At 50.9% G+C, this 26,621-nt stretch overlaps 2 protein-coding genes across 2 annotated transcripts; one reads left to right on the top strand and one right to left on the bottom strand.

The window, feature by feature from the left end:
• Positions 1 to 4: 4 nt before the first annotated feature.
• On the bottom strand, positions 5 to 15,899 carry LOC307237756 (uncharacterized protein; the record flags this gene model as incomplete). The annotated part of the gene is made up of 15 exons (XM_080010520.1): positions 5 to 1,071; positions 1,498 to 1,555; positions 2,207 to 2,262; positions 2,522 to 2,871; positions 3,010 to 3,175; positions 3,332 to 4,570; positions 5,869 to 5,986; positions 6,107 to 6,204; positions 7,532 to 7,601; positions 8,272 to 8,427; positions 9,636 to 9,758; positions 10,464 to 10,633; positions 10,924 to 11,084; positions 14,704 to 14,768; positions 15,795 to 15,899. 14 exons carry the CDS (start codon positions 15,897 to 15,899, stop codon positions 1,511 to 1,513), a joined length of 2,922 nt encoding a protein of 973 aa, XP_079866646.1. The 3' UTR covers positions 5 to 1,071; positions 1,498 to 1,510.
• Positions 15,900 to 17,355: 1,456 nt separating this feature from the next.
• LOC307237958 (arylsulfatase I-like) lies at positions 17,356 to 25,142 on the top strand. The gene is made up of 11 exons (XM_080010775.1): positions 17,356 to 17,513; positions 17,950 to 18,090; positions 18,833 to 18,972; positions 20,288 to 20,437; positions 20,772 to 20,846; positions 21,020 to 21,194; positions 21,928 to 22,164; positions 22,345 to 22,491; positions 22,828 to 22,981; positions 23,230 to 23,732; positions 24,646 to 25,142. Exons 2-11 carry the CDS (start codon positions 17,965 to 17,967, stop codon positions 25,138 to 25,140), a joined length of 2,202 nt encoding a protein of 733 aa, XP_079866901.1. The 5' UTR covers positions 17,356 to 17,513; positions 17,950 to 17,964; the 3' UTR covers positions 25,141 to 25,142.
• The last annotated feature ends 1,479 nt before the right edge of the window (positions 25,143 to 26,621 follow it).

The raw sequence follows: 26,621 nt of genomic DNA, 5'->3' as shown, positions 1-26,621 counted from the left end.
TGCATCAAAGTGTTTTTAATGGAAGACGCAACAGTTCTAACAGTTCTAGTTCAGGTGTTGAAATACAAAACAGGATCTAAGGCATCGAGGGAGTTCATAATGTTGACGCTCAGCATTTAGGGACAAAGTTCCCGGGTCAATATGACGCGTGAAATGATCGTGGATGTTTGAAACTTTATTCCTAAAATGGAATAATCCGTCTCTGTGTGAAGCGGTGGAATGTGTTACACGGTCTTTAAACAGGATCTAAGCCTGGAACGGTGAAATCAGATCTAAAAACACGTTTAAAACGCTCCGAACCGTCTGGATTCATCCTCTTGGATCGATCAGGTTGTTCCCTCTCGTTGAGGAACACCGCCACCCGCTGGCGGCCACCTGGAATTACAACATCTGTTCACAGCTTGACCAAAACACACGTCAAAAAAAACAAACAAATCCACCAAAAAACATTTCCCCCAAAAAAGTCTTAAGACAGAACAAACTAAAGGAGGGGTCACACATAAAAAAAAAACAAAACGACCTGAACCCGCGTCGCGGCTTGTGCTCAACGACCAAACCTGGGTGGAGTTTTTACATCCGTGTTGGAGCAAAGAGACGAGAGAAGCAGCGAACAGAGCTGAGCTGAACAGAGCTGAGCTCAGTTCACTCAACGCTTCTCAGAACTTTACACTTTGGGTGAAAACTTTTCTTCTTCCTGAAATTTGCACGACGACGACGGAAGAGACGAGGAGCCTGTTTCCATGGAGACGTGATCCTTCTTCTCAGCCGCAGGAGAGGAGGTGAAGGTGGTGGAGAGGAAGAGGAGAAAGTGCAGCAGGTGGAGGAGGAGATGCAGGGGAGGTGAAGGTGAAGAGGAGGTGAAGGAGGTAGAGAAAGTGAGGCAGGTAGAGGAGGAGATGGAGAGGAAGAGGAGAAAGTGAAGCAGAGGAGGTGAAGGAGGTGGAGAGGAAGTGGAGCAGGTGAAGGAGGAGGTAGAGAGGAGGAAGTGAAGGCGGTGGAGGCACTGACGCTGTGATTGTCGGGTTGCAGGGGGGGCCCCTCCTCCCCTCCTCCTCCTCCTCTCGCTGGAGCCTGAAAGACAAGGACACGCCCCTTTTTACCCACGATGCAGCAGGAGAAGTAACGGCTCCCACACGTAGCTGTTGCGTCAGAAGCTCAAAACCTCGAAATGAACATTGAGGTCGTCACGTTCAACGTTTCACTCGATATGAATCATAAAACGACGATAAAACATGAAACTGAGTCCCTGGAACAGATGTGTTTGTAAACGTGCGGAGCGGCCATCTTGCTTGGTGACGTCACTGAGCGACTCCTCCAAACGTCCTCGTTTGGTTTGGTTCCTGCTTGTCACAGCGCCGCGCTTTGGGGGATCGTCGCTCCCACGGACTGTGACCTTCAGCGGCGCGCTCAAGGTCAAAAGATGTTTAAGTATTTCGGAGGGAAACCGACACGGGAGGAGGTGCCGCAGCCTCCTCCACCTCCCGTCACGTCACTCACCGGGTTCCCGCGGTCAAAGCCTCTTCCTGGGGGAGCTGCTGCTCTTCTTCTTCTTCTTCTGGGGAGGAAACGGAGTCAAAGGTCAAAGAAGCTCTGCTCAGGTGTTTTAAAGTAGTAGCATTGTTGTAATAACGGTTTGTTAAGAAGCAGCACAGTATGAGAGCAGTGGATTGGGATGATTGTACGTTCATTTTAAAATTCATAAAGTTGTTAAAATATTTTTATCATGAAGGTTTTTTGGTTTTTCAAAGGATCTATTTTAAATATGTATTTAGTTTTGGTCAAAGCTGCTGGAATATTTGAATAAAAGAAGAAACACCAACGCAAAATATTAAACCACCGTGTGTGTGTGTGTGTGTGTACCTTGGCAGTGTGTGTGTGTGTGTGTGTACCTTGGCAGTGTGTGTGTGTGTGTGTGTACCTTGGCAGTGTGTGTGTGTGTGTGTGTGTGTGTGTACCTTGGCAGTGTGTGTGTGTGTGTGTGTGTGTGTGTGTGTGTACCTTAGCAGTGTGTGTGTGTGTGTACCTTAGCAGTGAGTGTGTGTGTGTGTGTGTGTGTGTGTGTACCTTGGCAGTGTGTGTGTGTGTGTACCTTAGCAGTGAGTGTGTGTGTGTGTGTGTGTGTGTGTGTGTGTGTGTACCTTAGCAGTGTGTGTGTGTGTGTACCTTAGCAGTGAGTGTGTGTGTGTGTGTGTGTGTGTGTGTGTACCTTGGCAGTGTGTGTGTTGGGTTCCATCTTCTCTGTTTCCTTCAGTCGGTTTTTCTCTGAAACACAAAACATCAGTTTCAGTTTCAACAGAAAAGTGAAAATTCATCCAAGAATTGAGGCGTTGACGCTGAACGAACAGTCACCGCCTGCGAACGCTGACGCCCGCTTCACCTCCTCAGAGGGTCGGAGTCTAAATCGTTTTCCTCTGATTTCTGATCAAACATTTTTGCTGCATCCACTTCCCAAAAACAAGTTCTTTTTAGAGAGTTCTTTTTGGTCAGTTCTTTTTGGTCAGTTCTTTTTGGATATACTCACTCTTCTTCCCTGAGGAAGCTGTACTCTCCGTCTCCACCTCTTCCTCTCCTCCCTCCGTCGCCTTCTCTCCTATGTCGGTGTCCTTCGTCCTCCTCCTCCTCCTCCTCCTCTTCTCTGCGCTGGCGGGCGGAGTCGCGTTGGGCGTGTCGTCGCCCTCCTCCACCTCCTCCGCCCCCTCGTTCTGCGGAGGCTGGTTCTCGTCCGTTTCCCCGTTGGCTTGGTTCTTCTTTTTCTTCTTGGTTGCCGTGTCGTCCGTCGGGGCGGGGTCAGAGGTCCGGGCGGGGGCGGCTCGTTTGGGTGCTTTGGTCCTGGGGAGGTCCACTGCCTCCTCTTCCTCTTGGACCTTCGTCCTGGTTCGGTTCAGAGACAAAACGGCAGATTTTTATGCCGAGAACCGAACTGGTTTCATCGCGTCACTGAGCGAAACCTTTAGTTGACGCTGAAAAGAGTAAAAGTACCGAGTTGCAGTTTGGTGCAGATTTACTGACCTCCCCCCGACCCTCTTCAGGTCACCGCTCGGAGCCGGAGCCGGAGCCCGGTCCGGGTCCAGGGCGGAGCCGGACCGGGTCGGCCTGGCTCGGCCCGGACGCAGCATCGGGCGACGCCCAGAGAAACGCTCCCTGAGAGACGATGACATCAGAGTGTTGGAGCGTCCTGAGAGAGAGAGAGGGGGGGGGGGGGGGAGAGAGAGGGAGAGTGAGACAAGGAGAGAGACAGGTGGTATTACTATTTTGATGTCTTATCAGGTTAGGACACCATTATTATTATTATGTGATGTGACGGAGGAGGGATCTGCTCCTCCCTCTCTACCTCTCTTTGGTTTCTTCTTCTTCTGCTCGGTGGTTTCCCCGGGGGCGGGGTCCTGTTGCTCCTCCTCCTCCTCCTCCGCCGGCACCTCGGCGTTCTCCTCCGGTTTCTTGTTCTTCTTGCTCTTCTTCTTAGGTGGAGTCACGAGGACCTCCTCCTCTTCTCCACCCTCCTTATTGTTCTTCCTCTTCTTTTTGGTTGTCTTTTTCGACGGCGGGACGGGGGTCTCCTCCTCCTCCATTCTCTCTCCTCTCTTCTTATCTGTGTCTGGTGGAGTGACCCCCTCTTCCTCTTCCTCCACCCTCTGTTGCTTTTTTCCTTTCTTTGGTTTCTTGGAGCTTTTGCTTCGGGGCTCGGTGGTGAGGTCTGCTGTTGTGGGCGTGTCCTCTTCCTTTCTCGTCTTCTTTTTCTTCTTGGCAGTGGGTGTGGTTTCAGGGGGTGTGGTTTCAGGGGGCGTGTCCGTGGTGTGTATACACAAAGTGACCTCGTCTTCTGCGGTATCTTTAGGGGGCGTGGCCACATCCTTTCTGCTCTTTTTCTTCCTAGTTGGTGCGTCCATGACCTCCAATGTGGTGGGGGGGTCAGGAGTGGGCGTGTCCGTGTCCTTCCTGTTCCTCTTTTTCTTCTTCTTGATGGGCGTGTCGGTGAATTCTGATGGAGGGGGCGTGTCCACAGTGGGCGTGTCCGTGTCCTTTCTGACCCTTTTCTTCTTCTTCTTGGTTGATGTTTCGTCAAGTTCCGATGCAGTGGATGTGTCTGGAGCAGGTGTGTCCACAGTGGGCGTGTCTGGAGCAGGTGAGTCCACAGTGGGCGTGTCTGGAGCAGGTGTGTCCACAGTGGGCGTGTCTGGAGCAGGTGTGTCCACAGTGGGTGTGTCTGTGTCTTTTCTGTCCCTTTTCTTCTTCTTCTTGGTTGACGTTTCGTCGAGTTCTGATGCAGTGGGCGTGTCCAGAGCAGGCGTGTCCACAGTGGGCATGTCCACCGTGGGTGTGTCCACAGTGGGCGTGTCCACCGTGGGCGTGTCCGTGTCCTTCCTGTTCCTTTTCTTCTTCTTCTTGCTTGGCGTGTCACTGAGTTCAGAGGCAGTGGGCGTGTCTTCAGGGGGCGTGTCTTCAGGGGGCGTGTTCACACCCCTTCTGTTCTTCTTCTTCTTCTTGGGGGTTTCATCCCTCTCTTCGCCCTCCTCCCTGCCCACGATTGATTCCTCACGGCCCGGTTCCACCTCCACAGCCTCGACTGTATCTATGGCAACAGAGACATGATGTCATCAAATGGTACGTATCATTAAACAGCACTGAAGTAAAACGCAGTAAGACAGGAGGAGGAATCTGCACTTTTTCATCACCAAGATCCACCTTCTGGGAGCAGGTGGGGGGTGGGTGAGAAAGTTTCAGGAATCGTTTTATTTTGAAACTCTTGGTCTCACATCTGGTCATGGACTTTACAAACAGACTCTGGTGAGGAAGGCGAGGCAGCGTCTCTACCACCTCAGGCAGCTGAGGAAATTCCGGGTCTCGGTGAGGATCCTCAAGTCCTTCTACTCTGGAGCAGTGGAGAGCATCCTGACAGGCAACATCACTGCCTGGTTTGGGAGCTGTACTGCCCAGGACAGGAGGGCCCGGCAGAGGGTGGTGCCTTCAGCTGAAAGTACCACTGGAACTACCCTCCCCTGCCTGCAGGACTTATACACCAGGAGGTGTAGTAGCAGAGCTGCAGCATCATGAAGGATCCTCACCACCACCACAACGGACTGTTCCAGCTGCTGCAGTCGAGCAAGCGCCTCCACAGTCACACAGCGAGAACAGAGACTGAGACGGAGTTTTTTCCTCAAGCCATTAGAACTGTCAATGCTGACCTCACCAGGGGTCCTCACTGAGCCATACACTAGGCTCCACTACCTACTGCACTGTATGTAGCATACTGTACTGCATACTGTACCGCATACTGTGTCACTGTTCTGGGTTGTTCGGTGTTACCGTATTGCTGCGCCGTACTGTTGTATACTGTGCTGTATTATCCCACAAACACTACCTCACTTTATTCACATGCCACTTTAATGCACATATCTGTATTTACATAATTAGATCCCATATACATAAGTCCATCCCATAAACATAAGCCTATTCCCTTTTATCTATTCTGTACCCCCACCCTGCATTACCCTTGAGTTCCTATTTTATTCTATTCTATATATTTGATTTTATTTGTTGCATTGACATTTCACTGCATATATGTATGAAAGTATGTATATGTATGAAAGTATGTATATGTATGAAAGTATGTATATGTATGTGACGAATAAACCTCTTGAATCTTGAATCAAAGGTATTTCCAGAAAGGAAAACATGGAGAGAGGAGCGGTGCCGGGTCCTGATTTGATTGGACAGTTTGCATTGACATTGATCCTGGTCCAGGAGGGTTCCAGGTTCCAGGTTCCACATCCAGACACAGAAGAGGAACTTTAATAAAATACTGGGATGTGCCACCACACCCTCCATCAGCTTGCCTGGTTGAACCTCCACCAGCCTGGTTAATGTTACCTGTTTTCAGGGTGGGGGGATGGGCAGGTCCACCCCGGTCCTCTGAGGTGGTGGAGGTCACAGTCTGCTCCTCGGGCTTCACCACATGAGTTACACCGCCCTGCTTACAGGCACCGCCCTAGAGGTAGGAGGGATGTTTGAGCGAAGGACATTTTTGGATTTATTTGATTGTGTCTTCATGACATTTTTTGGTTTGGGTTTTAAACTGATGATTATCTGGGAAGAGAAGAGTCTGGACCTTGGATCGTTCCTCCTCTTCCTCCTCCATCTGCTCCTCATCCTCGTCTTCCCCTTCTTCTCGGGTTAAAGAGATGGAGGCAGGAGTCCCTTCAGGCTCTGGTGAAGACAAAGACACAAATAGTTAAATCTTTGCATCTGTTTTTAACGCGTGATATTTGCAAACGTCTCCCTCCGAGCAGCAGGCGCTGTTATGATCTCTGCATGACACCTTCCCCACGTCTCCCAGTTCAATTATTAGAACACGCACAGAAAATACGTACGTTTGAGAAACAGCAGATAAACAAAATGGTGCCAAATGTCAAAGTTTATAAAGTTGATGTAAGCAGTACATAGACAGTACATTCCTCCAAACCAAACCAGTGACAATGGTGTTTTTAATGGAGATGGATTTACTTCTTTTATTTTCCTGCTGCGTTGCCCACCAGCTCCGAGCACGGCAACGAAAAGTCAGAACAAACTTTTAAATTCCACCCTGTAGATCTAACATGAGTGAAGCTGCAGCAACTGGATTGATTATTTCTCTGCTCAGATGTGTCCAGAAACAGGTTTTAATGGACTGACACGGTGAAATCAGTGGAAGTTACCGAGTAAATACAACGGAACTCACGCTCAAACCCACTGGGCTCACAGAACCAGGGGCCTCAGGAGGGAGGCTCCTCCCACGAGAAACAGCCCGTTTTGGAACAGGAGGGTTGAGAGTTCAGGTTCAAGAGATTATTTGTCACATACATACACATACGGCCGTACATATATGCAGTGAAATGTCATGATGTCACCCGGTGCTTACGCACAAGCTCTATAAGCTCGAAAAAAACTCAAATGTGCGTAATCCACACGTGGTGCTCGCGCAGGGGCCGCAAGGGGAGGCGCCACAATCGCGATTCTGGGTTCTATCGTTATATAATAGAATTAATTGTCTGTGTTGTATTAAATATACATCTAAATCGTCCTAAATGAAACTTTACCATAACTTACCTCGGCATGTTACAACGGCTAGAATGCATCATCTGAGTGGTATTTTCAGAAAAGAAACTTCAAGAACATGTTTTGGGGACCTCAAGAGCCCGATATGAACTTGTTGAAAAGCAGCAGAATCGGTTCCATTGAACAGTTCTGCTGATGACCACGTGACCCTCACCACAGACGTGAGGTTGTGCACTCACTTTTTAATTATTACAACATTAAAACTAACAAATACTCTGGTGGTAGTTTGGGATTGTATTTATTAGTTATATTCAAGTAATTGCTTTCATCAATAGTTGTAAATAGTTGTGATATGACAGTACTACTCCAAGTACTGCTGTACGTCTAACCTGCCTCAGTCCTCCATCTCACTCATCACAGTGAATATCGTCTTTTATTTGGGGTTTTTGTTTCATTATTTGGAGTTCTTATAATAATGTGACCGGACGGCTGCAGTTACCGTTAGGGGGCGGAGCTTGGCTCTCAGCTGGCGAGTGATTGGTCAGCTCAGCAGCCGGCGGGCTGGAGTCCTGCGACGGGCAACGTAATGTCGTTAATACTCACTCCACACAAGGACACTTGACATCTCAGAAAACTTTAATAGAAATAAAAAACACAAATTCATGCATCCACTATGATACATGGAACATAGAAAATGCAAAGTTTATTACATTTTAAATGTTGCAGCGTGGAACAGTGCGATTATTTTTCAGTAGTAAACGATTAAACTAAACTTTAATGATGAAGGAATTTCCTACTTTAATACTTGACCTGTGGGCGTCCTGATGTAGGATATTTTGAATAATAATCATTTTAAAAAACCAACTACATACATTTCATCGGAGCACTACATAATTAAATAGTTTCAAAACAGCGAAGGATTACGCTCATAACTTGTGAGTGAAAATCTTGTTCAGGAGTTGGAAAAATCACATTTTTGCAGCGACACGCAGTCAGCATTCACAACTTTTCAAAAATATCACAAATTAAGTAGTACAAACATACACACTGGGTTGATACTGAAAAAAAACGTGTGGTCAAATAATATTTTTAAATATTTTCTCCACTTAATCTTGTAACTTTCACATTCCTTAATATTAATTGTGAGTACGAATGGATTCAGGGTTTAGAATTGTTCTGAAACCAACCACTAGAGGGCGCTACACCACACCTTTGCAGACTCCCCTCCCCAAACTGCACCTGTGCTTGACCCTCCTCCTCCTCTTCCTCCTCCTCCTCCTCCTCCTCATTCGCCAGCTGGCTGCAGGCGGGCGTGGCCTCCGTTTCACTGACAGCCGTCTGCTCGGATGCAGCGTTTTCAGGAGCGGTCGCAAGTTCCAGAGCAGGTTCTGCCTCCTGAAGAACAGTTGGGCCTCCATCAGATCTGGTAGTCCTACCACTGAAATCACACACTAGCTACTAGTTACTATCCACCAGTTACTAGTTACTAACTTCTAGTTACTAGTTACTAGCTAGTGCAGAAAGTCAGTATGCAAGTGTTTCTGGTTTGTCTGAAACCAGTTTGCATCAAATAGTGAAAAGTACCAATATGCAATATCCTGGCGTGCACCGCACACGGTGCTGGCGAGCGTATCCCACAATGCATTGTGAGGGCAAGATGGCGGCTTAAAGTTCCTACGCCGCGCCGCCAGGGCCTCATTTGTGCCGGATCCTGCCGGAACAATGTTCCCAGACCTCCCAGATTGGGAACGGCGCCTCGATTCGGATCGAAGCGGCTCCGCACCTGTCTCGCTCTCCCGCGACCGGCGCCTTAACAACTCCTTTTTATTTGAGATGAAGGTTATTTTATTTTGACGTCCGCCTATGGAACAAAACAAGTGCGTAACGGGGACTTCCTCCAAGACCCTCCCCCCATCACCCCGCTGCACGCAGAGCTACCTTCAACTCACACATGTAAACACAGAGTCATGATTCCTCATTGAAATGTCATTGTGAACGTTGTAAACTTCTGTTTTATCCTGGTATTGTAATGCACTGTGACTGGAAAGTTTATTCCACTTAAGAGTCTCAGTCGACCGACGGGTTTCACACACACACACACACACACACACACACACACACACACACACACACACACACACTAGATATTGAAGTATAGAGGACGACATGCAGCACGCTGTGTTTAGTACTTGATGACACCTAGTGGTCAACATGCGTCATTACAGGAGTGTTTCATTTCCACTCGGCTGTTTGTTCCAAATTGTTTGCCGTAGTTAAAGTACGCTGCTGTGTTTCCTGTGATGTCATACATGACGTGTAATGGAGGCATACAAAACAGAATGCAGTCACGACTACAGACAGGAAATATAATGTCTCACTGCACTTTCTCTGGGAAATGTTTTTTTTTAAATTTCATGTAATAAAGGAGCATCACTGACCTCCTCCGGCTCCTCCGGCTCCTCCGGCTCCTCCGGCTCCTCCGGCTCCTCCGGCTCCCCCTCCTGGTCCTCCCCCTCCTCCCTTTCTCCATCCTGGTCCTCCCCCTCCTTCCTCTCTCCATCCCTGTCCTCCCCCTCCTCCCTCTTCCCCGTTCCGTCAGAGGCCTCGTCCGCAGCCGGGGCCTGGATTCGGACCTCAGCCTGGGCAGGGGGCTCCTGGCCGGGGCCCCCCAGGCCAGGAGCTTCGGCCCCAGGATCAGCGGGCTCAGAGCGGGGCCTTTCTGCCGGCTGCGGAAAAAAATATAAAAATGTGTTTCAGCACTGAGTGGTAAAATAAGTTGACATTGGCATCCGGGAGGAGAGGCTGAATCCTGCAGATCTGGATGGAGAGATGACGCCGTTAGATTCTCCACATTAAAAACATTTACACTTGAAAAAAACATGTCCGTGGTCTCTGACATGTCATCAGGTGAGAGAATCCTGCTCATCACAGCACAGAGGAAAATATGACACACACACACACACACACACACACACACACACACACACACACACACACACACACACACACAGTGATTTCATCAAGTAATCCATTACAGTCTGGGTCTCTGTTTGGAGAATGTGCTTTCGGACCATTTCACACACACACAGTTTGCTTTGGGAGATTAACATTCCGTCAACTCGTCTCTTCATCACCCAAACTGGTTCTGTCCAGACAACCCCGCCTGCTTCCCGGACAGAACCGCCGCACAGAGTGTGTGTGTGTGTTCCGGAAGCAGATAACACTGAAACTACTGTCTACCCAGCCTCAGATTATTACAGTGACTGGGCGACAGTTATGCGTGCGTGTGTGTGTGTGTGTGTGTGTGTGTGTGTGTGTGTGTGTGAGAGACAGGGTGACTTCCAACAAAAGAAACCATCTCTACTCAGACAGTGGCGTATAAACAATAGTTTGATTGATAAATAAAGTTACTATTAATATTATATCTTCACCTCAACACCTGTAAGGCCTCCTCTTTTCTCCTCCTCCTCCTCCTCCTCCTCCCCGTTCTCCCTCAGGGCTCCAGGATCCAGGCCCGGGTCAGGGGGCGACGCAGCGTCTCTCCCCAGGGACGGAGGCTCCTCGCTGGGCGCATCTCCTCCGTGCGCCCGGGGCTCTGGAGCTGCAGGGAGACATTGACACACGACGTCTGACGACAAAACTACCGATCAACACCAGATCAGACGCTTCCTCCTGAAACGACGACGACTCCTCATTTGGTTTGAAACGACAAAGTGAAAGTGACTGAAAGGAGAGAGGGATTTCCACGCAACTTGGTAGAATCCTGTTGGAAAAGCTACAGCGGCACCAATCACACCAAAACTAGTGAAGACGTACACATGGTAAACAGGCGGTAAAAAGACGACAAACAAGAAGTAAACAGACGCAAAGAGAGACGGTAAACAGACTTACCGACTGCAGGTTTGGTGTCTGCCTCCTGATTGGCCAGCGGAGGCTTGGTGTCCACCCCCTCCTCGTCGCTGGTGGCGGGGTCCGCCTTGATGTGCCTCCTCTTCAGCGTGGTGGAGTCCACTTCCTCTTCCTGCTTGGCGTCCTGGGCCAGAGAGCACAACCTGGGCACACAAATTTGACATCATAATGTCACCTGGATGTTGGTAACTGGGCAACATCACACCATCGCTTTCCATCCAATAATACAATTAATAGCGTCCACAGACGACAGGACTTCAAAACATCCTGACGTCTCTGGGTGTTCACTGCAAAACCCGGCTGTTCAAAAGACCCAACTTCATTTGTGGTTCCTTGCTGGTGTAGTTTCTTGGTGGTGTAGTTTCATGCTGGTGTAGTTTCTTGCTGGTGTAGTGTCATGCTGGTGTAGTGTCATGCTGGTGTAGATTCATGTTGGTGTAGTTTCATGCTGGTGTAGTTTCATGCTGGTGTGGTTCCTTGCTGGTGTAGTATTGTTGGGGTAGATTCAGGTTGGTGAGTTTCATGCTGCTGTAGTTCCTTGCTGGTGTAGTTTTATGTAAGTGTAGTTCCTTGCTGGTGTAGTTTCATGTTGGTGTAGTTCCTTGCTGGTGTAGTGTCATGCTGGTGTAGTGTCATGCTGGTGTAGTGTCATGCTGGTGTAGTTTCATGCTGGTGTAGTTTCATGTTGGTGTAGTTCCTTGCTGGTGTAGTTCCTTGCTGGTGTAGTGTCATGCTGGTGTAGTGTCATGCTGGTGTAGTTTCATGTTGGTGTAGTTTCTTGCTGGTGTAGTTCCTTGCTGGTGTAGTGTCATACTGGTGTAGTGTCATGCTGGTGTAGATTCATGTTGGTGTAGTTTCATGCTGGTGTAGTTTCATGCTGGTGTGGTTCCTTGCTGGTGTAGTATTGTTGGGGTAGATTCAGGTTGGTGTAGTTTCATGCTGCTGTAGTTCCTTGCTGGTGTAATTTTATGTAAGTGTAGTTCCTTGCTGGTGTAGTTTCATATTGGTGTAGTTCCTTGCTGGTGTAGTGTCATGCTGGTGTAGTGTCATGCTGGTGTAGTTTCATGCTGGTGTAGTGTCATGCTGGTGTAGTTTCATGCTGGTGTAGTTTCATGTTGGTGTAGTTTCTTGCTGGTGTAGTGTCATGCTGGTGTAGATTCATGTTGGTGTAGTTTCTTGCTGGTGTAGTGTCATGCTGGTGTAGTGTCATGCTGGTGTAGTTTCTTGCTGGTGTAGTTTCATGTTGGTGTAGTTTCTTGCTGGTGTAATTTCATGTTGGTGTAGTTTCATGTTGGTGTAGTTTCTTGCTGGTGTAGTTTCATGCTGGTGTAGTTTCTTGCTGGTGTAGTTTCATGTTGGTGTAGTTTCATGTTGGTGTAGTTTCATGTTGGTGTAGTTTCATGCTGGTGTAGTTTCATGCTGGTGTAGTTTCTTGCTGGTGTAGTTTTATGTAAGTGTAGTTTCTTGTTGGTGTAGTTTCATGTTGGTGTAGTTTCTTGTTGGTGTAGTTTTATGTAAGTGTAGTTTCATGCTGGTGTAGTTTCATGTTGGTGTAGTTTTACGTTGGTGTGGTTTCATGCTGGTGTAGTTTCATGCTGGTGTAGTTTCTTGCTGGTGTAGTTTCATGCTGGTGTAGTTTCATGCTGGTGTAGTTTCTTGCTGGTGTAGTTTTATGTAAGTGTAGTTTCTTTTTGGTGTAGTTTCATGTTGGTGTAGTTTCTTGCTGGTGTAGTGTCATGCTGGTGTAGATTCATGTTGGTGTAGTTTCTTGCTGGTGTAGTGTCATGCTGGTGAAGTTTCATGTTGGTGTAGTTTCTTGCTGGTGTAGTGTCATGCTGGTGAAGATTCATGTTGGTGTAGTTTCTTGCTGGTGTAGTTTCTTGCTGGTGTAGTGTCATGCTGGTGTAGTGTCATGCTGGTGTAGTTTCTTGCTGGTGTAGTTTCATGTTGGTGTAGTTCCTTGCTGGTGTAGTTTCTTGCTGGTGTAATTTCATGTTGGTGTAGTTTCTTGCTGGTGTAATTTCATGTTGGTGTAGTTTCATGTTGGTGTAGTTTCTTGCTGGTGTAGTTTCTTGCTGGTGTAGTTTCATGCTGGTGTAGTTTCTTGCTGGTGTAGTTTCATGTAAGTGTAGTTTCTTTTTGGTGTAGTTTCTTGCTGGTGTAGTTTTATGTAAGTGTAGTTTTTTTTTGGTGTAGTTTCTTGTTGAGGTAGTCTTTATGTAAGTGTAGTTTCTTGTTGGTGTAGTTTCATGTTGGTGTAGTTTCTTGTTGGTGTAGTTTTATGTAAGTGTAGTTTCATGCTGGTGTAGTTTCATGTTGGTGTAGTTTTACGTTGGTGTGGTTTCATGCTGGTGTAGTTTCATGCTGGTGTAGTTTCTTGCTGGTGTAGTTTCATGTTGGTGTAGTTCCTTGCTGGTGTAGTTTTATGTAAGTGTAGTTTCTTGTTGGTGTAGTGTCATGCTGGTGTAGTTTCTTGCTGGTGTAGTTTCTTGCTGGTGTAGTTTCTTGCTGGTGTCGTTTTATGTTGTAGTTTTATGTTGGCGTAGTTTTTCCCTGGGTTAGTTTCTTTCTGGTGGAAATTCATGTTGGTGGAAATTGTATGTTGGTGTAGTTTCATGATGGTGGAGTTTGTATGTAGATGGAGTTCGCATGTTGGTGTAGTTGCGTTTCTGCTCATTTATTTAGTGCAGATAAAATTTTAAAAATGACGTAGAACTTGGAGGAGACACACGCACAGATTGATCCTGCAAAGTTGGAGGTAAATTATGAATGATTATGAATTAGGTCCCAAAGAGTGAAAGGCCTCAGAGATACCTCTTACTTTATAACACACACACACACACACACACACACACACACACACACACACACACACACACACACACACACACACACACACACACACACACACACACACACACACACACACACACACACACACACAGTGTTGTGCACTCTGATTGGCTGGAGCTCGTTGCTGATCACATGACAGGATGTGGACCAGTTCACGCGGCGCTTCGACTCTGATTGGAGCGTTTCTGTGGTTGATCTCCGTCAGCGAGCGTTTGATCAGGGCGACGATCCCGTCGTCTGACCTCGGCATCAGAACTATGAAGGTCAGATGAGGGGGACCAGACCGCCCCCCTCTCAAGCTCTGTGGTTGGACGATAATCCAGTCGGCGTCGCTGTGTCCACAGTCTGCTCCGGGGCCCCGGCTCCGACGCTCGCGTGTTTGGACAGGGAATTCCGCGCTGGGAGTTTGGAGACGGCCGAGCGCACAACGGAAGGAGGATTTCCAAACGGAGAGCCCGGGGTGGCCACGCCCACCTCGCCGGGCGTAGCGGCGTGCGGATGAGCGGAGGCCATCGGTTCACCCGGCGATTCGACTGAGCTCTCTCATAGTTTTGTGTCGGTGAATGGATGTCGCTCCACGGGGCGTCGCAGTGTCACGGCCCCGACGCATGGGGGGCCCCCATTCAGTCACTTTCGTAGGGTACGTTTAAGACTTTAAAACGAGTTGTTTAACGCATCCACGCGGCCAACGATGGCAGTTACGCTGGGCCCCCTGACCGGTTCTGGAGCTTGAACCCCCCCTCTCACACGTCAAGGGGCCCATGAGGGGGAAAAGTAAAATTTAAAAAAGGGTTGGTTGGTGGGCCCCTAGGGTTGGCGGCCCCCTGCCGGGGCGCTTCCAACACTCAGAGCGTGGACTGAAAAGTCTTGTGTGTGAGATGTGTTTATGTGCAGAGTTCAAACACTCACTTGCTCCATCCTGTGTAGATGTCATGCAGACTGCAGGCGTGCACGCCCTCCTTTGCACTGTCCACCTGCGCACACACACACACACACACACACACACCATTAACGCTTACCTTGCAGAGGCACATGAATCATACGTTTTTATCAATTAAATTAATAAAATAAAAATGTTTCACCCCAAGTCAATTTTGACTGATTTTTATCTAATAAATAAACAAACAACGCTCTCGCGCATGAATTATTAAGTATTTTAACATTTCTGCTCCAGAGCTCCCAGGGCCCAGGGCCATGCGGCCTGGAGACAAACCAATTAAGTCATCAAGCGGCGAAGCGCGATCTACTGCTGCTGCTCCCATAGATCAGCCTGTCTCACCCTCCATAGATCAGCCTGTCTCACCCTCCATAGATCAGCCTGTCTCACCCTCCATAGATCAGCCTGTCTCACCCCCCCGTGCGAGGCAGCAGCAGCAGCAGCCCCCCCCCCCCGCGGGGCCCGTCACGGGCGTGCACGCGTCTCGCGCGCGTCCCGGTAACACGATGTTCTTTTCGGGCTCCGACGCAGCGCGCGCTCGGGAAAGGCTCGCGTTTAACGTTTTAAACACTTGAACGTGAAGCGACAACAGGACAAACGAACATTTCCACGCCCGGGACCCGGCGGCATCCAATAATAATAATCGTAATAATAATTATTATTATAAGTATAATAATAATAATAATAATAATATCACATGGCGTGGCACGCGCATCAGTACAAACAATTCACCAGGCAGTGAAATAGTTTAATTATAATATAAATAATAATAACAATTAAAATAACAATAATAATAACAATAATAATAATAATAATAATAATAATTATAATGACCTTTACGTGTATAGCACCGTCACGCAACTAAGTGATTTAATCCAAAAGTAATAGAATTGAGGAAAAAAGCAGAGAATCAAAATGTGTTGATCAAATAAGTTAATATTATACTAATTGTTATAATTAATAACAATAACAACAGTAACACCACTCCTAATAATTCAAATGACACCAATTATATCATCATCATCATCATCATCATCATCATCATCGTCCTAAGCAGTGCGACCTGGGTGAGGTGCTTCTCCAGGGCCTCCGCCGCCATGTGGAAGCCGCTCTCCCGCAGGTGCCGGTGGATGAGCAGCAGCAGCTCCGCGTCCTGTCCGCAGCTCATGGCGCCGGGACTACGGCGCGAGGGCGGAATTAACGTTAAATCCGCTCCGCTCGGTCGCTGCGCGTGCCCGCGGCGCGCGGCCCCGCGGCCCCGCCCCCGCCTCGCAGTGCACCACGGGAAGTGACGTTCCCCGCCGCTCGGGGCTCGGGGCTGACAACAAACAGTCAAAAGCAGGAGCCACCTCGCGAACGGAGAAGTTGGAAAGAAAACGCGGAGAACAGGCCCTGATTCCACGGCGTCCCGCGCGGATGCCGCGGAAACGTGAGGATGACGCCGAATAAAGAGCGAGCGGCGGCGGCTCCTCCTCGACCGCGGAGTTACGCGCTCACTCAGACCAGCGAGTAGGAAGTTCCCATTGTAATGGAACGCAGCATTGTATCGGTGCTTCTGATGTGAATATTTATGTTTTCATCAATGTTTGTATAAACACACACATTTATACAACAAACCCCAACTAAATATGACTGCTATTACTATGTGACAATCAAAAGGCAGAATCATCAGTTCGGGACAAGTAACTGTTTTCTGTCTTGATGATGACGACGATTCAAGCCTAAGCTGCGCCTGCGCACACCGAAGTGGCCCGCAACGCACGCGCACGGCGTCTCCGGTTGGGAACTTGGGGCGGGGCTCCGGTGGGCGGGGCTCCGGTGGGCGGGGCTCCGGTGGGCGGGGCTCCGGTGGGCGGGGCTCCGGTGGGCGGGGCTCCGGAGCTCCGGTTCCTCCAGTCGGAGCTCCAGGCAGCGGGATGAGACCAGACTGACGGGGTCTCAGACGCGCTGTGGGGGCTCCCGGTGCGGCTGCGGCGTCCATCCGACAGGAACCCTCCTCTCCACCTCCTCTCCACCTCCTCTCCACCTCCTCTCCACCTCCTCTCCACCTTCTCTCCACCTCCTCTCCACCTTCTCTCCACCTCCTCTCCACCTCCTCTCCACCTTCTCTCCACCTCCTCTCCACCTCCTCTCCACCTCCTCTCCACCTCCTCTCCACCTCCTCTCCACCTTCTCTCCACCTTCTCTCCACCTCCTCTCCACCTCCTCTCCACCTTCTCTCCACCTTCTCTCCACCTCCTCTGCTTGTGTTACTTCGGGTTCGGGGCGTCTGGTGCTTTTTGTTCATGCGTAATTTGCGCGTCGCTTCAGCGTCTCCCCGGGAGAGTGGGGGCCAGGCCGGGAGGGACCGTGGGGGCCAGGCCGGGGGTGGGGCGGTGGCTGGGGGGGCGTGGGGGCCAGGCCGAGAGGGACCGTGGGGGCCAGGCCGGGGGTGGGGCGGTGGCTGGGGGGGCGTGGGGGCCAGGCCGGGAGGAGCCGTGGGGGCCAGGCCGGGGCAGCAGGCGGCGTGGAGCGGACTCCAGCTCCTGAACAGTCCGGTGTGAAGTGACGCGCAGGCGCCGAGCCGCGCCGTGCGCGTTTTTTCTTTTAGTTTCCCCTCCTCGGGGATGTGGACGCGCAAAAGATAGAAAGAAAAAAGGAAAACAGGAAAAAAGCAAAGCGTCGTCCTGACTTCCAGCTTGTTGGACATGCGGAGTCTTGCAGGAAGTTTTCCTGAGCTGAACTCTGTCCAAATGAAGCCATGAAATAAAGGAAGATCCAGCAGAGGAGGAAGAAGGCGGAGGTACCTGAAACGACCTCTTTCTTAATCCACCTTTAAGTTGCCTTTTTCTCGTTGCTTTTAACTTTATAATTATTATTATGATCATCGTTTTTTATATTATTATTATTATTGTTATATTACTTTTATTACAACCATCATTATTACTGTTTGATTGCCTTCTCTTCATGTAAAGTACTTTGAGTTGCATTTTGTGTATTAAAGGTGCTGTACAGAAAGAGGTTATTATGATGATGATGATTATTATTATTATTATTATTATTATTATTATAACTGGAGCTATTTTATTATGGAGCCCGCTGCTGGTTACAAGTATGATATAAGGCTGTTAACTTGCTTTTGCACAAGTTTCGGCTTGAATCCGAGTGTGAATCGCGGACACAGGTTGATGTTGATTTTGGGTTCGATGCATGTGACGCTGGGGACGTGTTGGCTCCAGGATTCCAACGTAACGATGCGCGCTGCCACGACGCTGTGCGCGCTGAGCGCTCTGCTGGTCACTGGGCTCAGCGTGGACTGGACCGGAAGGCAGCACCACAGGAGACAACCTCACATCATCTTCATACTGACCGATGACCAGGTCTGTGTGTGTGTGTGTGTGTGTGTGTGTGTGTGTGTGTGTGTGTGTGTGTGTGTGTGTGTGTGTGTGTGTGTGTGTCTGTGTGTCTGTGTGTGTGTGTGTGTGTGTGTGTTATGAAGGTGTTGTAGAACAGTGTACTCTACATGTTTCTTGCCTCCATATTCTGCCAGAAGCCTCCTGGTCTCCTTTTCTGCTTCCCACAGTGGAACTGCAACACAAAAAAACACCTGAGGAACAAACAGAACCATCTGAGGAACACAAAGAACCATCTGAGGAACACAAAGAAACATCTGAGGAACACAAAGAAACATCTGAGGAACACGAAGAACCATCTGAGGAACACAAAGAACCATCTGAGGAACACAAAGAACCATCTGAGGAACACGAAGAACCATCTGAGGAACACGAAGAACCATCTGAGGATCCTGAAAAACCATCTGAGGAACATGAAGAAACATCTGAGGAACCTGAAGAAACATCTGAGGAACACAAAGAACCATCTGAGGAACACAAAGAACCATCTGAGGTACATGAAGAAACATCTGAGGAACCTGAAGAAACATCTGAGGAACCTGAAAAACCATCTGAGGAACACGAAGAACCATCTGAGGAACCTGAAGAACCACGCAACATGCTAGTGCTTGTTATATATAGTTGCTGATGGTTCTGCGCAGCCTTTCAAAGAACCAGTTGAGAATGTTGTGGAACCAACTTGTCCTCCCTGTGCGTCGTCCTCCTCCAGGGCTACAACGACATCGGGTACCACAACCCGTCCATCCGCACGCCCACGCTGGACAAGCTGGCGGCCGAGGGCGTGAAGCTGGAGAACTACTACGTCCAGCCCATCTGCACGCCGTCCCGCAGTCAGCTCATCACCGGCAGGTACACGCACGCGGCAGACGCTCAAGCACCTTCCAGGCAGATTTAACGACACTTCAGAACATCTCATTGGGACTGATCTTTATTTTCCTTACTCGGTTGTTCCCATTGTTCTACACGTTCTACACCACAGAACATCTCGCGTCTCCGTATATTCTGCTTAATGCAACATGGAGAGTTTATCTCCATGTTGCATTAAGCAGAATATACGGTTTGTAAATAAGGAGACTTTAGCTGCTGTGACAGACTTTTGGCAGCGGCTGAAGAGCAATGATTTAATGTTTTTGATATTTCTCCACGGAAAATATGTGGGATTGAAGGGCGGGGACGTATAGCATGAAAGCTTTGGATTTCTGGCGTTGGTTTCCAGACCTGGATTCCAGCCCGTGTTCAGGATTCATCCTCAGTGGTAAAATATTCTGGTTTTCGTTCCCAGAAAAGGTTTAATGTTCACTCCGTTCCTGGAGTCTGTGCCATGTTCACCTACACTGAGTTGATCTGAGTCCTGGAAAGTTTCCCAGAAGGTTCCCCAGAAAGAATGCCAGAAAGTTTACCAGAAGACTTCCCAGTTGTTTTCCCAGTTGCTTTCCCAGTTGCTTTCCCAGTTGTTTTCCCAGTCCCTTTCCCAGTTGTTTTCCCAGTTGCTTTCCCAGACCCTTTCCCAGTTGCTTCACCAGTTGCTTTCCCAGTTGTTTTCCCAGTTGTTTTCCCAGTCCCTTTCCCAGTTGTTTTCCCAGTTGCTTTCCCAGACCCTTTCCCAGTTGCTTCACCAGTTGCTTTCCCAGTTGTTTTCCCAGTCCCTTTCCCAGTTGTTTTCCCAGTTGCTTTCCCAGTTGCTTTCCCAGACCCTTTCCCAGTTGCTTCACCAGTTGCTTTCCCAGTCCATTTCCCAGTTGCTTTCCCAGTTGTTTTCCCAGTCCCTTTCCCAGTTGTTTTCCCAGTTGCTTTCCCAGTCCCTTTCCCAGTTGTTTTCCCAGTTGCTTTCCCAGTTGCTTTCCCAGACCCTTTCCCAGTTGCTTCACTAGTTGCTTTCCCAGTCCATTTCCCAGTTGCTTTCCCAGTTGTTTTCCCAGTCCCTTTCCCAGTTGTTTTCCCAGTTGCCTCCCAGACCCTTTCCCAGTTGCTTCACCAGTTGCTTTCCCAGTCCCAGTCCCAGTTCCCAGTTGCTTTCAGAATCAGAATCAGAAATACTTTAATAATCCCAGGGGGAAATTACTTTCCCAGTTGCATTCCCAGTTCCTTTCCCATTTCATTTCCCAGTCCCTTTCCCAGTTCCTTTCCCAGTGCCTCCAGTGTGACAGGGTCCTTGTCCCTCCAGGTACCAGATCCACACGGGGCTGCAACACTCCATCATCCGGCCTCGCCAGCCCAGCTGCCTGCCACCGCACATGGACACGCTGCCCCAGCGGCTGCGGGAGGCGGGGTACGCCACGCACCTGGTGGGCAAGTGGCACCTGGGCTTCTACAGGTACCACCACCACCCACGCCACCACCACCAGGGGGCGCTCAGGGGAACCAGCGTTTAGTGTAGAACTGATGCCTTGAGCTCCGGCGCCGCGGTGACAGTAAAACACTCCGCTGCCAGGACAGACGTCTTCCTACACCCAGACTCCAATCTTACTGCAAGTTAGAAACAGTTGAAGATCCTGAGTAAACAGGAAGTACATTTCCTTCTTTTCTCCAAAAGCGTCAACAGGACCGGCACCGTCCCCTCGCATCCTTTCCGTCTTTAATAACTGAGGCCTTTGACCCCTTTAATGCCGGGTCTCTCCTCTCCTCCCCCTCCTCCCCCTCCTCTCCAGGAAAGCTTGTCTTCCCACCAGAAAAGGCTTCGACAGCTTCTTCGGCTCCTTGACAGGAAGTGTTGATTACTACAGGTGGGAAAAACAGAACCTACGGATCAGTGTACAGACTATTTATCCATCCATCATCCGTCATCCATCTGTCCATTCATCCATGTGTCCATCCATTCATCCGTCCATCTGTCTCTCCATCCATCTGTCTCTCCATCCATCTGTCTCTCCATCCATCCGTCTCTCCATCCGTCCAGCTACGGCTCCTGCGACGGCCCGGGCCTGTGCGGGTACGATCTCCATGACAACGAGGTGGTGGCGTGGGGCCACGAGGGCCGCTACTCCACCCTGCTCTACACCCAGAGGGTCCGGAAGATTGTGCAGGAGCACGACCCGACGGCCAAGCCGCTGTTCCTGCTGCTGTCCCTCCAGGTGGAGAGAGAACACACCTCCTGCCGCTCTGCAGCGCTAAAAGCCCCTTTTCTCATTTGTATTCTGCTCCTCATCCTGGGAGGTGGATCAGACGGGGCTGTTTTTCCCGCTCTGTCCGAGGTTTTAGGGTCACCGGGGTCCAAACCGTCCCCTGAGCGCGTCTCTGTGAAACTCTTTGAGGTTGTAGCCGCAATAAAGGGCCAAAAAATATGAGAGCGCCGTGTAAAACCGCTCTAGATCCGACCGGGAGGCCGAGGCGAGATCACTCAGGGTCGTAGGTCGACTCGGGTCAAATTGATCCGCAAAGCACATTAAAAAGCCACAAATGTCGACCAAAGAGGGAGACGGGAGCTAGAACAAAGAACCGCAAAGAATGAAAGATGGCGCTCCCGACACATGACAAACATTAAAACACTGCGGAGCCTAGAGGCCCCAAAGCCCAGGGAGGGCGGATCTTCAGAAGGTCTGAGCGCGGAAGCCCTCTCTGGCTCAGCGGCTCTCAAGCCGCTCCAGATGTCTAGATGTGTCCTCGGAGGCCCCCGTGAGAACATCGGGACTGCGGCAGATAAACAAACATGAAGAGCTTTGCTCCCATAAAGTGGACGTCCACCTCCACGGCGCCCTCCAAAACGGCCCCGCGGCCCGGCCCCGGACCCCGACCCGGCGGTTGAGGAGCACCGCTCTCTAATACGCACTGTGTGTTGTTGTTGTTTCTGTTGTTTTTCTCGGGAAGGCGGTGCACACCCCGCTGCAGCCCCCCAAGTCCTACATCTACCCGTACCGCCACATGTCCAACCTGGCGCGCCGGAAGTTCGCCGCCATGGTGTCGACGGTGGACGAGGCCGTGCACAACGTGACGTACGCGCTCAGGAAGTTCGGCTTCTACAGGAACAGCGTCATCATCTATTCCACCGACAACGGAGCTCAGCCCTTCACCGGGGGAAGCAACTGGCCCCTGAGGGGACGGAAGGTAGGGGGCGGGGGGGGATAAGATGCTTGGCTTTGGCAGTATAACAACTGTCATTATGCCAAAAAGCACAGCTGAACTGAGTTGAGGGGGAGGGGGGAGAGAGAGTTTAATGGATGTCCTCCTCCTGTTCCTCCTCCTGTTCCTCCTCCTGTTCCTCCTCCTCTCTGTGCTGGTGTCCAGGGAACCTACTGGGAGGGCGGGGTGCGGGGCGTGGCCTTCGTGCACAGTCCCCTGCTGCGCCGCCGGAGGAGGGTCTCCAGGGACCTGCTGCACATCACAGACTGGTTCCCCACGCTGGTCCACCTGGCGGGGGCCAACACCAGCCAGGTCAGTGGGACCACCACACCCGAGACCCTCTAAGACCCCCCCCCCCCCCCCCCCAAGACCGCTAACACCCCCAAGACCCCTAACACCCCCCATCCCAAGACCCCATATGAACCCCTGAGACCCCCCACCGACCCTTGTTATTTTTATCCTTCACAGTCATCCGTGTGTGTGTGTGTATATATATACACGTATATATATACACATATATATATATATACACATATATATATATATATATATATATATATATATATATATATTCCCCTTGTCCTCCCACTCCCCCCGTCTCTCACCCTCTCTGTTTCTCCCCCCTTCCCGCCTCCCTCCCACCCTCAGAGTGAGGGTCTGGATGGTTTTGACGTGTGGTCCACCATCAGTGAGGGGAAGGCGTCTCCTCGCCAGGAGATCCTCCACAACATCGACCCGATGCACAGGCCCCCCGCCCCGGTCCCCAAGAAGAAGACCCCCGAGCACGGGAAGGGGCCCCCGGGTAAGATAACACGATGTCAAATGTAAAGACATACCAAGGTAACTCCCAGGTCAGAAGGTGGTTTCTATATCCATGTCCTCATTCATTCAAGTCTTCCATTATAGTTTCTGTGCAGCACCACAAGGTCACGCCACCGGCTAGTGTTAGCATTAGCATTATCATGTAGGCGGAGTCATACGAGGGACGTGAAACCGGGAGATTGTACTGTTCAGAAATAACTGAGCCCCGGTTGCCCCTACACTGTGCAGGTTCACTAAAGAGAGTCCTGAGGCCGACCTCCTCCAAGCCCAAGAAGAAGAAGAAGAGAAAGAAGAGCGTCCTGAAGCAGGAGTCCAAGCGGGTCGGGCCCCAGCGCCGAACCGGGTCCAAACTCAAACCTCTCCCCAAATCCAAAGTCAAAACCAAATCCAAAGTCCCGGTCGACGCTCTGGACCATCCGGCGTCCCAGACCGAGAGACGCCCGAAGGCCCGGCCCGGGTGGCACCGCAACGTGACTGTGCCCGGAACAACCTGGTACAAACCCCAAGCCCAGGCTCAGACCCGGTCCCCGTTCAGTTCCGAGTCCAGCGGGGCTCCGTACGAGGAGTGGAGCCCGTTGCCGCCGGGGCCCAGCCGACCCGCGCCCCGGGCGGAGGAGGTCCGGGAGCAGGTCCAGCCGGTGTGGGACACGTCGGTCCAGGCCGCCATCCGAGTGGGAGACTGGAAGCTGCTGACCGGCGACCCGGGACACGGAGACTGGGTCCCCCCTCAGGTACCGGCACCCGGGAGTTTGACGGAGCGGAACGAGGTTTAAATGTGACGTAATAACATGACACAGAGATAAAATCAGTTCCGTTACAATGTTACTGCAACAAACCATTTACTACATGTATTTCAAAAGTCGGTGAATTTTGGCAGAAACCATTTAGGGTTCAGTAGAATCCTGTCAATCCACCCGAACTCAGGCCCGTTTCACACGGAATCTGCAATCGCGTCCGATTCCTTGTAGATACAGTGACATCACGTCGTTATTTCATATTCTCTACTAGTTTTACTGAGTTCCGAGAAAAAAACCTGACAGACGTCACGTCCGGTCGCAGCGTCGAACCCAAACCTGGGCTTAGAAAATGCCATAAAGCATCTCGAACGCACGCGGAAGGAGGGGGAGCTTATCTCGGAGGGGGCGGGACTTATCTCAGAGGAGGGGCCTCTCCATAGGAAAGAACCAATCTCCAGCCTGTGGACACGCCTCCTCGCGGCGCGTAGAGCTGCCGCGACACGAAGATATGAATTGGTTTACGCCGTGAACACACGTGTGTGGGGTGGGGGCAGTGGGATGTCAGCAGCCACACCTGTCTCGCGGGTCTAGTCAATGAGGGCCGGGGCCCCGCCCGAGTGGTGTTTTCAGGGCCCTCCGACACGGAGCCACAGGCGACGGAGTAGGAAAACACCAGTTGATTGTAGAGAGTGGGCCAGATGGAGCAAGCCTGGAGCAGATGGACGGAGGCCCTCCCGTGCGCGTGTGGGGATGGGGATTTCGTTGATTGCTCTGACGGGGAACAGGCGTACAGCCACACCCATCCCGGGCCCAATTAACTAGATCCAGGACAGGTGTGGTACCGTACCGCCCCCCGCGCCACAGCATTTACAAACCTGAACGTTTAGGTTCTGTCTCTGCTCCCCAGATGCTCACCACGCTGCCCGGCCGCTGGTGGAACCTGGAGAGAACCTCGTCCTCCTCCTCTTCCTCCTCTTCCTCCTCTTCCTCCTCCTCCTCCTCTCAGAAGTGCGTGTGGCTGTTCAACATCAGCGGGGACCCGTTTGAGCGCTGGGACGTGGCGGAGCAGCGTCCTGACGTGGTGCAGCGCCTGCTGCGCCGCCTCGCCGCCCACAACCGCACCGCCGTGCCGGTGCGCTTCCCGCCCGACGACCCGCTGGCGAACCCCCAGCACCACGGTGGCGCTTGGGTGCCCTGGGTGGGCGAGGAGGAGGTGGAGGAGGAGAAGGGGGAGCAGGTGGAGGAGGCGGAGAAAGGGCACAAGGGAGCGGACAGGAAGGGGAAGGACAAGAAGAAGAAGAAGAAGAAGAAGAAGAACAAACAGAGCAAGAGGTGCAAGCTGTGCAAACTGAGGTCGTTCTTCCTGCAGCTCAACACCAAGATGATGTCCAGCCAGATCTGAGGAGTGGGCGCGGCGGGCGTGGGCGTAGCGGGTGTGGGTGTGGCGGGTGTGGGTGTGGCGGGTGTGGGTGTAGCGGGTGTGGGCGTGGCGGTCGTAGGTGTGGTGGGTGGGCGTGGCGGGTGTGGGCGTGGCGGGTCTGGGTGTGGTGGGCGTGGGCGTGGCAGTCGTAGGTGTGGTGGGTGGGCGTGGAGGGTGTAGTGGGCATGGCGGGTGTGGGCGTGGCGGGTCTGAGTGTGGTGGGCGTGGTGGGTGTGGGCGTGGCGGGCGAGGCATCACTGGAGCCAAGTGTTTGGGTCAAAGTGAAGAAATTCCTTGAATCAGACAAACATGTGGTTCTTTTGGGGGGTTGTCAACTTAAAGGTTCGTCCCGATTTCTTGAGGAAATATGAGGAAAAAATTGAAAACAAAAATCTAGATTTGAAGACATTTCAGGTTCGGGGGCCAGGGCCACTGTTTAGTTTCATTACAATCGATGGAAGTTCCCACGTCTCTTCTCGTGTTTTTATTTGAACTCGTCACAAAGAGAATTATCACTTCAACGTCTCAGCCTCTGCGGAGCTAGGCTAGCTGTACCCCTTTGCAGCCATGCGCTGCGCTAACAGCGTTAGCCTGCCTGGGCCCGGACGGACGCCCTCGTTCACTGATTCAAAGACTTTGCTCCGTGACGCACGTTTCACTCTTAGATTCAGTTTCTTTATTGGAGAAAAGGAACGAAGAGAACGAGGAGAACGAGGAGAACGGGCTGAACGGGGAAGCGGCGAGTCATCATGAACACGCTTTGTCTCGTCCTCGCAATGCATTGTGGGAGACGCCCGCCGGCCTGGCGCCACGCAGGACGCTGGGCGACAGGAAGTGCCGTCGCGGACCCCACCGGGTTTCTGGCGTGAACACTTTGAACCCGCGGCGTCCGGCTCCGTTCTGCTTCTCCGCGCCGTTGGGATTCGCAGCGTTCGGGTCTTTTTTTTTTTCCACGCTTCCTGTTTTTTGTTTTTTGACGACACTAAAAAGTTTGATTGTGTTTGTTTGTGTTGTTTTCCTCAAACCATCAGAGCAGCGACGGGATTTACAGCGAGAGACGATTGTATGGTTGGAACATTACGTTTCCAGACGCCAAATAAATGCTGACTCGGCAAAGTGAATCAGTGGGCGTGGCGGTTCGAGCCCCTCGGCCTGGACCTGGTTTCCTGCCTTAGAAACAAACTCTTGGTGGATTTGGGATTAAAATGGGATTTGATTCCGTCGCCGTGAGTTGGTTTTATTTCTGGGGTCAAACAGTTTCCCGACTGAAAACAACCTTTAAAAGAACGACCTCACGTCCCCGGAGCAGCTTCAGCTCCGTCACAGGAATATTGATTTGTTTTCATTTTTTGGGGGATTTGCTGTGAAAGACGTTGACGACGCTGAGGGACCCGCAGGGCCTTTGAGCAAGACGCTTGACGCTCACGGCCGTTTTTCACAGGTTGAAATAAAAAACATTGTGT

The sequence above is a fragment of the Zeus faber genome (assembly GCF_960531495.2).
Source record: "Zeus faber genome assembly, chromosome: 12".
Taxonomy (NCBI): Eukaryota; Metazoa; Chordata; class Actinopteri; order Zeiformes; family Zeidae; genus Zeus; species Zeus faber.
Note: the sequence above shows the minus strand (reverse complement) of the source record. Positions and strands in the feature narration are given on the sequence as shown.